At 43.7% G+C, this 13,713-nt stretch overlaps 1 protein-coding gene across 3 annotated transcripts in view; it reads right to left on the minus strand.

The window, feature by feature from the left end:
- SACS (sacsin molecular chaperone) overlaps positions 1 to 13,713 on the minus strand; it is a 143,053-nt gene that overhangs the window by 99,653 nt on the left and 29,687 nt on the right. For all 3 annotated transcript variants that reach the window (XM_073339993.1, XM_073339995.1, XM_073339992.1), the window contains one exon: positions 12,938 to 13,495. In XM_073339993.1, coding sequence (XP_073196094.1) covers positions 12,938 to 12,960 — 23 coding nt within the window. In that variant the 5' untranslated portion in view covers positions 12,961 to 13,495. The remainder of the gene's footprint in view (positions 1 to 12,937; positions 13,496 to 13,713) is intronic.

Here is a 13,713-nt window from a genome sequence, read left to right on the forward strand (position 1 = left end):
GACATTAAACACAATCAAGATATGTGGAAACAAAGTCATAGAGTATGAATGCAAAATGTATAGAGCCCACTGCAGTGTTGTCATATTGCTATAAAATGAAATGAAAGCAATCCTCAGAATGGCCATTTCCTTGAAAATAGAAAACTTTAGATTTCAAAATGACTAAGCATATTCATACTCATCTGGAACAACTGTGAACATTGGCAAGGGTCTGCTGCACTGGAAGATGTGAGTCCTTTCTATAAGCAAGAAGGGACATTACTGTACAGAAAGAGATGGGAAGGAGTCTGAGGAAAGGAAGAGTGAATGGAGCCATAGAAACAAATATTATTGGGTTACTAATCAACAGGAAGCGTGGTGCAGTAAAAGATATGCAACTGCGGCTACTAAGATTCTGCAGTGTTAGCAGGCAAGTAACAATGACTCAACAACCACTGTTAGATTTAAGACAATGCACTACTAACAAAATTAAAACCTTTTAAAATGCAGTAAGCATTGCACATTTATTTTATACCTAATTTCTAAGCCACTTCCTTACGTATTTATAACGGCATTTTTTTTAAAATTAGAATGTTTAAACATTTCACATTAACTAGAGATGACTGACTGTACTAATCAGTGAAATCTTTGTCTGGCTTATGCTTTACTGAACAGCAAACTATAGTACCATGTTTACTGATCTCATTTCAAGAAGCCTTAGCATAAATCTACTACCCTCTATTGACACACATACACTCTTTTTAGGGAAAAGACTGGAAAAAGTTGTAATCAAACCATTAGTTTTGATCATACACAGCCAGATCATTTATGGGGTAAATTCTGCCCTTATTTATTCCCTGTGGACCCCCACTGACTACAGTTAAGGTGGATGTGAAGATGTATGAAGGCAGAATTTGGATTATGCCTTACTTGAGAATGCTCATTTCCTTAAAGGAAAAAAAGAAAGGAAAATCATAAAGATTATATCTGTGTTATATTTACTTTTAATAATAAAGGAGAGAGTCTGGGTTGTGAAAATGTCTGATTCAAATAAGGTTTCTGACTTTTACCTGATTTGTTACATAATTTAAATCTTTTTGCTGAAAACATTTATTATGGGTTACTCCATTTTATGTGTAATCAATAGTCCTAGTCTGCATGCACTCATCATAACATCATATGGTTCCATTACATTCAGATGCTGAGCCACCTCTAAGTGATTGTGGCACAGATAAAATATATTATGAAGTTGGAAGCTTTGTTCCCCTTCCTTTAGGGAGCTGATGCACTTCTAAATGTATGTATCCATGCCCAAATACTAAAAGTATGGATGCGTTAGAAGTACTGCTACTACTACTGCGAAAAAGATTTAAGGGCAATGGCCAGCAACAGTTTTTCCTTTCCACTACATGGTTTTTGCTGTCTCAGTTACATATAACTGACATAAGGGAGCAATAACTATTTATATTTTAACATAAGCTACCTTCTTGATGGCAGATTACAAATACCAGTGGAGAGTGCTTAAGAGATCATAAATCTTGTTTCATTTTACTACGTGCATACAAAATAAAAAGCAGAGCAACAGGGCACAAATCTGTATAAAAAAAAAACAAAAACAAAAAAACCTTCTAGTGAGTTACTGAGCAAAAACTTACTTTCAGCTCTGACCCTAACATACATTGACAGACAAAAAGCTCTGTTAAAGTTTTTTAAGGCCCACAGGGAAGGAACTATGTGCAGCCCTAACTATGGAGCAGTTAATGTATCTCCATAACAAATATTAAATTGCTGAAAATCACTGGGTTTATTTATTCAAATAAGCTCAGACAACTAGTAAAAAAGGCCCGATGTTCCAAATTATGCAAAAGAGAAAACCACCAGAATAGAGGATAAAAATAATTTCATAAACTGTGCTTTGGAATATTGCTTTGGGAGAGATTGTAGTGCTGTAAGTAGTGTAGCTAGCATACATTTCCTGTCTATAATATAAAGTATTGTTCACGCCCATTTTCTATTATAATAACAGCTGCAAAATGATTCTTTCTGTTAATACTTCAAAAGTAGGTCTACACTGCAGGCTTGCCACATATTGTGCTGTGCATTTTTGTCCAAACTCCTGTATCATCCCCACTCACAGCCATGCCATTCCCACAATGTCCTGTATCTGTAGCTTCTTGCCCTTCCGCCTACTCGCTTCAGAGTCACCCTCTATGCACTGCTATCTGCCAGTTCACATACACTTGCTTGGAATTTATTTCATTTTCCACATTCTTCTCTAGTCTGTGAACAATTCAGTCCAGCTCTATCTTCCATAAAAGACGCTAGCATGCTGTTAGCTGGCTGGAAGAGCACATTGGAGTTCTAAGTAACCTCAGGTGCAAGAAGCCTCCAGACCATGATCATAGCAGGAACTCCAAAAATATACATCTCTATGAGACCATCTCAAAGTGACTGGGAGATGTGGGCATCCACCAGACTGCTGGGTAGTACAGGGAGCAGATGAAGCAGCTATCCCACAAGGCCAAGAATGGAAATGACAGGTTTGGCAATGTTAGCGTACACTGCTGCTATGAGGAGCTTGACCAGGGTTGCCACTGCCCCAAGCACAGAGCCCACCATCACCTTTGACATGCTCCTGAACTCGGATGGCCTCATTTTCAGATCAGTGGAGGAGGGATATTGGGGGGTAGCAGCAGATGAGACCATGGCAGAGTCTCAGTCCCAGGAACAGACAGCAGAGTTCGGCCAGTTGGGCTTGTGGACATTCAGGGTCTATTTTTGCAGCTGGGCCCAGGGAACAGCCTGGGTCGTATGCAGCACGGGGTCAGTATCTGAACTGAAACCTGGGTAAGTGTTACCTGCCATTCTTGTTACTGTCATGATGAAAAATGTACTTTTAAGGGAGGAATTTATAGGTTATGCTCAACAAAAGTATCGTTATGGAGGATGGTGCATGCAATAGAGTGTGTTTAGCTTCGACTGAGGGTGGATGTGACACTCTATACCTCAGGGGAGCACCTGTAACCCCCATATTCACCATTTGTATATAATTGTGATATTTCATATAATCATGTCATGTAAGATATTATGGGAAAGGCTATGATCTATTAAAAGCCATTGTTCTATCTAAATATGTATATCATTAGTACATATGAAATTATAAGATTATGTTGTTGGTTGTCACTAAAATATGCTGTGAGTTAGGAAACTGTCCAGATATTAGCTCCCAGAAACAACAAGGGAGCTAAACAACGCCTGGGCAGGTGTCCAACAACCATCAGCAGCCATTGTCCAACAAGGGAGTTACAATTCAATGACTCACTTGCATAAGGCCATACCAGAGGAATTGCTCAACCTTGCCTGGTGACTCAGCAATGCCCACCAGACATACCTGGACTTGTTTTCTTCAAGCACATGGAATGAGGATATGAAATAGATGACAGAGGCTGCATGGTTTGTCCTGTCTCTTCCCCCACCTATGCTGAAGGCAACGAGAACACGGGAGCTGAGGAGAGTGGTCCCAAGGCTAAGAGGGAGAGCCTGTGTATGAAAGACTGTACCCAACCTGCATATCCAGCAGGGTGAGAAAAACTGCTTAGTCCAGATATTGCTTAGTCTAATAAGGTTGAGAATTTAGACTGCGTGTTTATCTTTTATTTTATTTTGGTAACTACTCTGACTTTTTGCCTATCACATATAATCACTTAAAATCTTTCTATTTGTAATCAATAAACTTATTGTAATGTTTATCCTTACCAGTTAGTTTGACTGAAGTGCTTGGTAAATCTGCTCAGGTTACAAAGGGTGGTGTATGTCCCCTTTCCATTGATGAAGTGGTGAACCAATAAATAAACTTGCATTGCTCAAGAAAGGATCTTGAGCAGTGCAAGATGGTATATTCCTGAGGTATAAGGCTGGGTGCTGGGAGGGACTTGGCTGGTGCCTTTCTCTATGTGATTCGTGAGTGGCTCTGGGATCATTCATGCAATCTAGCTGGCTGTGGCGCTGCAAATGCAGTTGTACTGAGTGGTAACACCATCTGGAGGGGTTTTCTGCTTGTCACCAGTAAGGCATTGTGGGAGACAACCCAGATCAGTGAGTTAAGGGGGCACAGTGGTCCCACAGTCCCAGGTTGTACCTTCACAGTGGAAGCCATAACATTTCCATAACCTACTTTCCTCTTGTTCCTTCCCGTCAGCATGTGTGTTCCAAGAAGAATGCCGAGTGAAGGGGAAAAAATTAAAACACATAACTAGTGACTCTTTCAGCCTATCTTTGCAATTTAAAAAAAATGCAAAACAATTAAAGGGTTACAGACTTAGCAGAAATGAGTGCATATCTTTGCAACTACTGCTCTTCTGTAACTCGGTCACACTAATGTAATGATAGAGAGTTATACCTTGATTAGAAGAGCAGACAGCATAGATTATAAATTCCTTGGACTTGTACAAAGTGGTAAAGTCCCTTTAGGACCTCAGTACTTGTCCTTTTAATTCTTTCCATTTGCAGGACCCTACCTGGGTCTCAGTCTATGTTGGTGGACAGAATCCACACTGCTGCTACCAAGCCTCTGCATCTTAGTGTAGCATCCTGTTAATGTTCACTCTAATTTCCCTCCACTCCTGAGAGATGATGCTTGAAAAATTTTCAAGAAGCTGAAACTCTAGTTAGTCAGTCAGATTCCTGGACAGGGCAAACTTGCTAGGGCTACCATAGTAATTTACTAAACCTTTCCCCCTGTTGATATGCTGCTCAGTACCACATACTGAAAAATCTTCTTTTCATAAACAGATGGGATCCCACCACTAGCCTGTCTCCTAGGGTTTCCCTGGCCTGAAACACTGTCAGAACCAATTCTGGTAACAGTGCCCTTTTTACGATTTCACCCCATCCTCCCTCAGCCAAACACAAATTTTAAAAAATAAATTAATATATAATTCTTACCACAGTGTATCCATGGACTACCTATGGTAGCAGGAGGTTATGAACAAGACAATGCATAAAGAAGTAAGAGAAGCACTCCAAAATAATAAAAAGTTGCAATCTGGCTTTATGTTGATGCAAAACATAAAGTGGAGGGATTCATTCCTCTCCTTCCTCCCCATACCAAAATTACAAAGAAAAAAATGTGCTCCTTCATTGTCTTGGCAAGCATTTTCACCTTAGATGGACCAACCTTCTGAGCCAGAACACTGCGGGACAGGACTGTCCAGAAGCAGGAAAAACACAAGAGGACCAAGGATGAGATGTTTGGCGGTGTGGTCTGCACAAGTGAAGAGCACCTGGAGCTCCAGAGTGTGAAAGAGGAGCAGGACATGCAGAGGGAGGAGAGACTCCTCAAGGAAGAGCAGAGGAACAGAGGACAGGAGGACCATCTGCTCATGGAAAGATCAACTTGGTAACCAACAGGGTGCAGCTGCCAGATCCAGTACCAGCTCCACAGCTGCGCCTTTTGACAGCTTCACCGAGGCCCATAGAATCTCCTCCATGGTACCACATCCTGCAGCCAGTGCAGACACTGTAAAACTCTCGGGTTAGCTGAGCCACTGACAACTCTATGAACTGGAGTGGACAAATGTACCCTGTACTCTCCATCCCCACGCAACCTACACTCCCTTTGCAGCCACATGCAAACCGGGCAACACATTCTGCCAGAGGGAAGGAGAATAAGAGGACAGTTGCTTCCACTATCTACAGACAGTTGCTTCCACTATCAGTGAGACTGACTTGTGAGGCTTGGAGTTTGGGATTCATACAATTTCACTGTTTTACTCTGGTTTTGAATGTTTTGCACAGACACATATGCACTTCTCTTCACACTGCACACTTGTTATTTTCTACTTGTGAAGAGGCAGCTGTTATGCCTGTAATGGTTTTACTTCTTTTTTATTCAGTTGTTTGGTTAATAAATTGGTTTGGTTGTACAACAGGTTGCTGTGTGGGTTCTTGTAAAGGAAGGAGGACCTAGGAAGTTGTGTCATAAATTTTAATTAAGTTGCAAAATCTCATGCATCCCATGAAACCCACAAAACCTATAGTTGCATAAAACCTGTAACAAGTTGACAGTTGTATAATACAGCAGTAAAAATTGATTACAGATTGATCAAAACTGTTAAAATCATCACCTCATTACAGGCCTCCATTACAGCATCATAGCTCATTCACATCAACTTGGGTTGCAAGGATGCAGGCACACAAGGCATCACTTATTTCCCTTGCCTGCCTGGACCCAGCCTAAGTGATCACTGCACTTTCTTGTTGCCGATACTGGATCTGCAAACCAGTTGTGTCTTGAATCCACACCATGCAAATGTACTCGCCTTTAGCCTTGCAGAGTGCAACAGGCCACAATCATATGGCTGCAAACAGCCACACTGAAATCCAAATGGTTTCGTAGGTAAGTGCCATCTTGCCTTCAGCTTGTGAAATGTGCAATCCACCACCATCCCACAATGAAAGGTCCTTTGGCAGGACCTCTGATGTCAGCGTATGGTTTCATGAGCCATGGCAGAAGTGGGTAGGAGGGGTCTCCCAAAATAAGTAGTGGGCACCAACACCCCCTGGATAACAATAGCATTAGGGAGGAATAAGGTCCCTCCTTGTTCCAGCATGTAAATGCCAGATCTCCTCATCACCTTGGCATCATGCACCTTTTCGTACTTCCCATATTGGTGTTCATGAACTTGCCTCAGTGGTTGACCCAAGCCTGGAGAAGCAGGGATTCGAACCCTTTGCTATTGACATATTTGCTTGCTCCTTCTGGCAGAAAAATTATGGGCATCTGTGCCATCAAAATAGCCCAAGTCCAGTAGGGGAACCCCATTCTTTGAAAGCCAGCTATTATTTCACAGGATTAAGCACCTCACAAACCTCCACAACCACAACCCTGATAGTTAACTTCCCAACAACAAATGGGTTTGCAACAGCTTCCAGAGGGCAATTGTAACTTGCTTCTGTACTAGTAAAGCCTCCCTAAATTGAGTGTTTGGGCACTAGAGAGTCAGAGCAAGCTCCTCACACAACTCCATGAAGGTCGGCTTCCTCATGTGGAAGTTCTAGAGCCGTTCCTGGTCATCCCAGATCTCTATGACAATGTGGTTCCCACCATACTGTGTGAGTTCAATCTTCTCTTGCACTCGAAGCAGAATGTATGGCAATTGCAGCAAGTACCATGTCTGTCCAGTCTGCCCTGAATGAATCACCCTACAAGTCCCACCACCTTCCGTGTTTCAGAAACTGCTCCTGAAATGCCACCCAGAGTCTCACTGAACGTCTATTCCATTGCATAAAAAATTCACCCACAAACAGGATCAGCTCATCCAACAAATCCATGGCTTGTTCCCTAGCTAGAATAGGCTGTGAGGAACGTGCAAAGCCAGAAAAGCTTCCGCTAAATGTGGCGGGCTAAAACCAATTGCTGTTCAGCAAGGACAGACAAGTTCTCCCATAATACTCCACACACCAATTGCTAGATCATCTCCAGTTCGTGAGGTGCTAAGAACTCTGGGATAAAGCTCCAGAAATCCTAGTGCTAAACACATGTGCACTAGTTTACTGGATACAGGGTATGTGCAACTCTCCAGTGTGGCCCCTCAGACTCACCAAGGTCAACACAAGGAGCAAAGAGCTGTTTACCTCACGTTTTTACCTCAGGACAGCTCATGTATGTCAATTATCCCAACATAAAAAATACACCTTTTTTAGCAGTGAAGATAAGGCTTCTGAAGAGTTGTACGTATCCTGTAGCAGCATCCTCACTGTATTACTAGCTCGAGTGACAGCAGCACTCAAACTTCAAACCACACCCCCTATCGGCCAGCTAGCTCGAGTTTTGGTACCACATAACTCAAGCTAGAGATTTTTGTATGCGGATAGGGGTCAGGTTAGAGGCGACGCTTGAACTATACCTCAAGCTAACACTGCAGTGAAGACAAGCCCTAAGACTGATAAATGAGGCCTTTCTGAGAAGGAAGTTTCTTTTATTTGATTCTTTTATTTAAGTAGAGGAGTCTCTAATGGTTTGCGAAGGGGCATTTGGAATTGGGACCCCACCACACTAAATATAACTTGATACAGTAGTACCAAATATATACAATATAGGGACAGCTTTAAGAGTTGAAAGCCTAAAGTTAGTCTCTAAATCTCTAGTTATTATTATTATGTGTATTGTAGTATCTTCTAAAGACCCCAACTGACACTAGAGCTTAATTGTTTTAGGCACTGTACAAATACAGAGTAAAAGATAGGCCAAGCCCTAAAGCGATTACATTCAAGATAGGACAAGATTGGGAACCCACACAGGAAGTCTGTGACAGAGCCAGAAATGTAACCTAGATTTCTTGAGTCCCACTCCAGTCCTTAACCATGAAACCATCCCTTCCTTCCACTGAGTACATCGAAAACTTGTCGGTGCCTAAGTGCCGATTTAAACATTTAAATATAGATCCTTCAAAGTGCTCCACACTGGGAAACCTCTATGTCCATGCAAAGTCCGAAGGTCATCAGAGGGGTTCCCTGTAGGTGCGGGGTGCGGGGAGTGTCTATCTGTCTGGAGCTGTGCAGGATTGGGGCATTAGATGCCTAACTTCAGACACACAGGTTTGAAAAACTGGCACATAATTGTAATTATGAATATATAGATATTGTTTCTGTTTCTGCCCGATAAATCCATACTTTATCAAAGTAGAAGATCTGGTAAAATACCTTACCAAAATATTTAAGATTCACTTTTTTTTATTTTTTGCAGCAATTAAAATTGCTTAACGCTAGAATAAAAAAAGGAAACAGATGCCAGTGGGAATCCTGAAAAATGCAAAAATAGTCTAATGGAAGCTCTTTAAAACATAAATGTACATAAAAGCATAAACTGCACAGAACCTGCAAGGAGCAGAAAGAATGGCATAAATTATATAATTGGTATTACTGGTTATTTATCATCTCAGTTGTACAAAGTCCCTAATTTAATAATTTATTAGTGTCCATTATGTACTTCAGGCTGAGGTACAGAATTAAAAGTTATTGACATGATAACATTTGATGCAAAAATCTGCTCTCAAGCAATACAGATTGAGTCATTTACTCTGCATGCAAAAGTGAAGCATGTGCCCTGTGTTTAGCATGAAAAAAGTCATATTTCAGATTGAAAAAGAAGCATTAATGAGGATGAAACCCACTCCTCAAGCTGAAGGAAACTTTGGAGACACTACAGCTAGGTCACACACACACACACACGTAAAAAAGCCTTATCCAAGGGAAATTAAATCCTCTCTGAAAAATAAAGAGGTGACCTTTTTTCACTGTAGAGGCTCCAAGCCAATTAACCACCATGAACTAGAGAAAGGGGACTAAAATCAATACCCTTTGACACTGAATCAAAATACTATAAGTGCTTATGCTGTGGCCCAGGATGTCTGTAGTGCAGGGGTGAGCAAACTTTTTGGCTCGAGGACCACATCTGGGAATAGAAATTTTATGGCAGGCCATGAATGTTCAGAAAATTAGGGTTGGGGTGTGGGAGGGGGTGAGGGCTCAGGCTGGGGATGCAGGATCTGGGGTTGGGCTGGGATGAGGGGTTGGGGTGAAGGAGGGTGCTCCAGGCTGGGATCGAGGGGAGGAGGGTGGGAGGGGATCAGGGCTGGGGCAGGGGGTTGGGGCGTGGGGAGAGGCTCAGGGGTGCAGGCTCCAGGTGGCGCTTACCTCAAGCGGCTGCTGGAAGCAGTGGCCATGTCTCCACTCCGGCTACTATGCGGAGCCACAACCAGGAGGCTCTGTGTGCTGCCCCGTCCACAGGTGTTGCCCCTGCAGCTCCCATTGGCCGCAGTTACCAGACAATGGGAGCTGTGGGGGCGGCGCTTGTGGCGCAGGCAGAGTGCAGAGCGGAGTTTCCTGGCTGCTCCTGCACATAGGAGCCGGATCTGGGGGATGTTACTGCTTCTAGAAACAGTGTGGAGCGGCCCCCAACCCTGCTCCCTGGCTGGAGTGGCGGAGTGGGGCCATGATGCTGCTTCTGGGAGCTGCGTGGAGCAGCCCCCACCCTGCTCCCCGGCTGGAGCGCCAGAGCAGGGCAAGCCCCAGACCCCACTCCCCAGCGGGAGCTCGAGGGCCAGCTAAAAATGGCTGGTGGGCCGGATCTGTCCCGTTGGCCGTAGTTTGCCCACCCCTGCTGTAGTGTCTCAGATATCTTTTTCTCTGCATAATTAGCCTGCATGTGCAAAAGTAACCCCTGCTCCACAGCCAAACCACAGAATTTGCAACATTGTTCAGACAACCCAGTGACCTCTGACATGAATTTGTCTTAACTGACAAAGATAAAAGATAACTTTCCTCTTTTCTTTCTTTCTTTCTTTCTTTCTTTCTTTCTTTTTTTTTGGATTCACAAATGTTTCAACACTGATATCCATTTTCTTTCATTCATTTTACCTGAGACTCTACATATAACAGTAATTGGAGAGAGGAGAAAGTTTAGAGAGCTTCACCACACTGCAGCAACCAAGGGAAAAAGGCCCCCATTCCACCACTCTTTCTAGGATCTAGAGTGGAGAAAGCAACTCTCATCTGATTTTTAAAATTACCTACAGATGCCCAAAACTTGTATATCTCTCCCTCTCTTAAGGTCATATGGAGGGATAACTCCTGCCCTAGGGATACTGTTCAGGACAGGGAATTGTGGGGCCTGAGCGATGTGGCTCTATTTCAGTCCTTGGTGTCAGCTTAGAAGGCTGGGGATATTTGTAGCTGTACAAGCTTTGTATTTGAATAGCTTTGGTCTCTATTTTTTGCGGATCAGATAAATGAGGGATAGACAATTTTTGATTTTGAATTAATCACTTAATACTGACGAATATATCATTTGCACTAAAGTTTTACAGAGTTCAAAAAGAAACAACAAATAATCATAATTAACTATGACAAATACATACGCAAACAAAAAATAAAGTATGAAAAAATTAAAACTGAAATATAAAACTATGAACAAAGTAAAATCAGACTAACCACAACATTAATAAGAAACATTTCTCACTCCTTTCTAATGCACCATTAATTCAGAAATCAAATAACTTGTTTTTAGGGTAGAATTTTCAAGTCATGCATAAAGCCGGCATAACCAAGTCTGTGTGGTTTGCCTGAGTGGAATTTGGAGAGGACATCAACACAACCAACCCCAGGGTAGGCTACAAGGCTTCAGCTCAGCCCCTCCATGGCCATGATTTCAGCCTAATGACTGAACTCAACTAATGACCCAGCCTCATCTACAGTCTCATGCAGGGGACCCTGACCAACTTTCATTTTTCCTCTCTGCAATGGCATATTCCATGTCAGTGCAGAGTTCACCGCTCATGTGAACAGAATGTGCAGTGGCTGCTCTGTAGATCCTGCATATCCATCTGCCTCAATTGCACTGCACAGGTATACCAAGGGGATTCCACAGAGCACAGGGACAGAAGGTCTTGCATGGGCCTACCACCAAGGCCTACCACCAAGGGGTGAATTCCAGACAGCAAGAACATTTCAAACAACATCTCAGAGTCCAAGTAAATATTAAATTAACAGCTGTGGTCTCAAAGGCCTTGTTTAATTGCTGTATCTATAGGGAAGCTACTCTTTAGCTCAGTGGTGAGCAAACAATGGCCCGTGGGCTGGATCCACCCCATCAGCCATTTTTAGCCAGCCCTTGAGCTCCCGCTGGGGGGCGAGGTCTGGGGCTTGCCCTGCTCTGGCGCTCCAGCCAGGGAGCAGGGTTGGGGGCCACTCCATGTGGCTCCCAGAAGCATCAGCATGGCCCCGCTTTGCCACTCCAGCCAGGAAGCAGGGTCGGGGACCTCTCCTCGCTGCTTCCGGAAGCAGCGGCATGGCCCCACTCTGGCTCCTATGTGTATGGGCAGCCGGGGGGGCTCCGCTCTGCAAGCTGCCCCCACCCCAAGTGCCGCCCCACAGCTCCCATTGTCTGGTAACTGCGGCCAATGGGAGCTGCAGGGGCGGTGCCTGTGGACGGGGCAGCACGGAGAACTGCCTGGCTGCGCCTCCGCATAGAAGCCGGAGTGGGGACATGGCCACTGCTTCCAGGAGCTGCTTGAGGTAAGCGTCGCCCGGAGCCTGCACCCCTGAGCCTCTCCCCATGTCCCAACCCCCTGTCCAAGACCTGAGCCCCCTCCTGCCCTCCGAACCCCTCGGTCCCAGCCTAGAGCCCCTTCCTACACCCCAAACTCCTCATCCCCAGCCCCACCCCAGAGTCTGCACCCCCAGCTGGAACCTTCACCCCCCCCCCCGCACCCTACTCCCCCGCCACAGCCTGGAGCCGCCTCCTGCACCCTCAACTCCTACTTTCTGACCCCACCCTTGGGCCCACATCCCCAGCCAGAACCCTCACCATCTTCCACACCCCAACCCAAATGTTCTGAGCATTCATGGCCCAACATACAATTTCTATTTCCAGATGTGGCCCTCGGGCCAAAAAGTTTGCCCAACTCTGCTTTAGCTAGTAGCCATGTTACCCAATCATGACAGAGAAACAGAACACTGAATTCAGGCCTTGGCAGGTACAGTAAGTGAAGCAGCAAAATTATTTTCATCTTCTTTATTTTCAAATATATTTCTCTAAGTGCTTAATCTAAATGAGGCTATTGTACGTAACTTGAGAATTTAAGGTCAGATTATGACTCTGTTACTCATAGTGGTGAGCAGTCACTCACATAAGGTATGCCATTGATTTCAGTGGAAGTACTCGCATGAATAACTGCTAACCAATGTGAATAAAGGGATCACAATATGACCCTTCAACATTATTGTGTAATTTTTAAGCAATTCATTTAGCCTTTATGAATCGCACCTTTTGATAAACTCCAAGTCCATTTCAGGCAATCTTGCTCCCACTGAAGCCAATGAAAATATGAGCAACATCAGGAGCTTTAACAGCCACCTTATACTAATCAAAGTATTTCACAATGGTTAACTCATTTACCTGATCTTATCCTTGGTCTCCATCCTCTTTTTTCATGTGATCTTTTCCTGCTAACAACATGAAGCAGACATTGAATTTATAAATAAAACAAATTATTTTTTATCTTCTCTGTTTGAGTGTCGTCGTCTCTTTCTCTTTAAATGTACTCCAGAAAGCCCAACCTTATAAAACCCCAATCACTGTTCACTCCATCCCTTATCTCCAAAATGTGACTGTGCTTCTGACTGACTGCTCCTTATCCAGATTCCTTGTCAAACCTCCTGCTCTCAGTTGTTCAGAGTGCTTGCTTGTCTCAATTTCAGCAATAGATTAGCAACAACAGTACTTGGCAAGTACAGAGATCTTGGTTTCTTTCTGCAACTTTAACTGACATCACACCATTTTCTTCTGTAACTGATTTTGGTCCATTTTGTGGAGAGAGAGTGAGAATGTGAAAGATGTTTCCGTTTTCCTTTTCCTTCTTTTTACAGGAAGCTGAGACAATGTTGGAGCCAACGTCTGCCCTGTCTTAGCTCTCTGGTCTGCTAGCAGCCACTTCTTAACATCTGCTCTGGGGTCCTGAAAGAAGAAAAAGAAATGAGAGAGAAGGAGAGTGACATTAATATGGAGAGGAACTGAACTGAAGGGCATGAAAAAGTCGTTTCCTCTGAGGACATAGCTGCAGTTCCTAGCTCTAAGTGAGTCATGTTTCTAATTATAAATGACCCAGTGCATTACAGTACTTGCAAGCACGTGGAGGGCAGAAACAGAGCTCTGCCGTTTTCTCCCCACAACAC

The sequence above is a fragment of the Lepidochelys kempii genome, chromosome 1 (genome assembly GCF_965140265.1).
Source record: "Lepidochelys kempii isolate rLepKem1 chromosome 1, rLepKem1.hap2, whole genome shotgun sequence".
In the NCBI taxonomy this organism is placed as follows: domain Eukaryota; kingdom Metazoa; phylum Chordata; order Testudines; family Cheloniidae; genus Lepidochelys; species Lepidochelys kempii.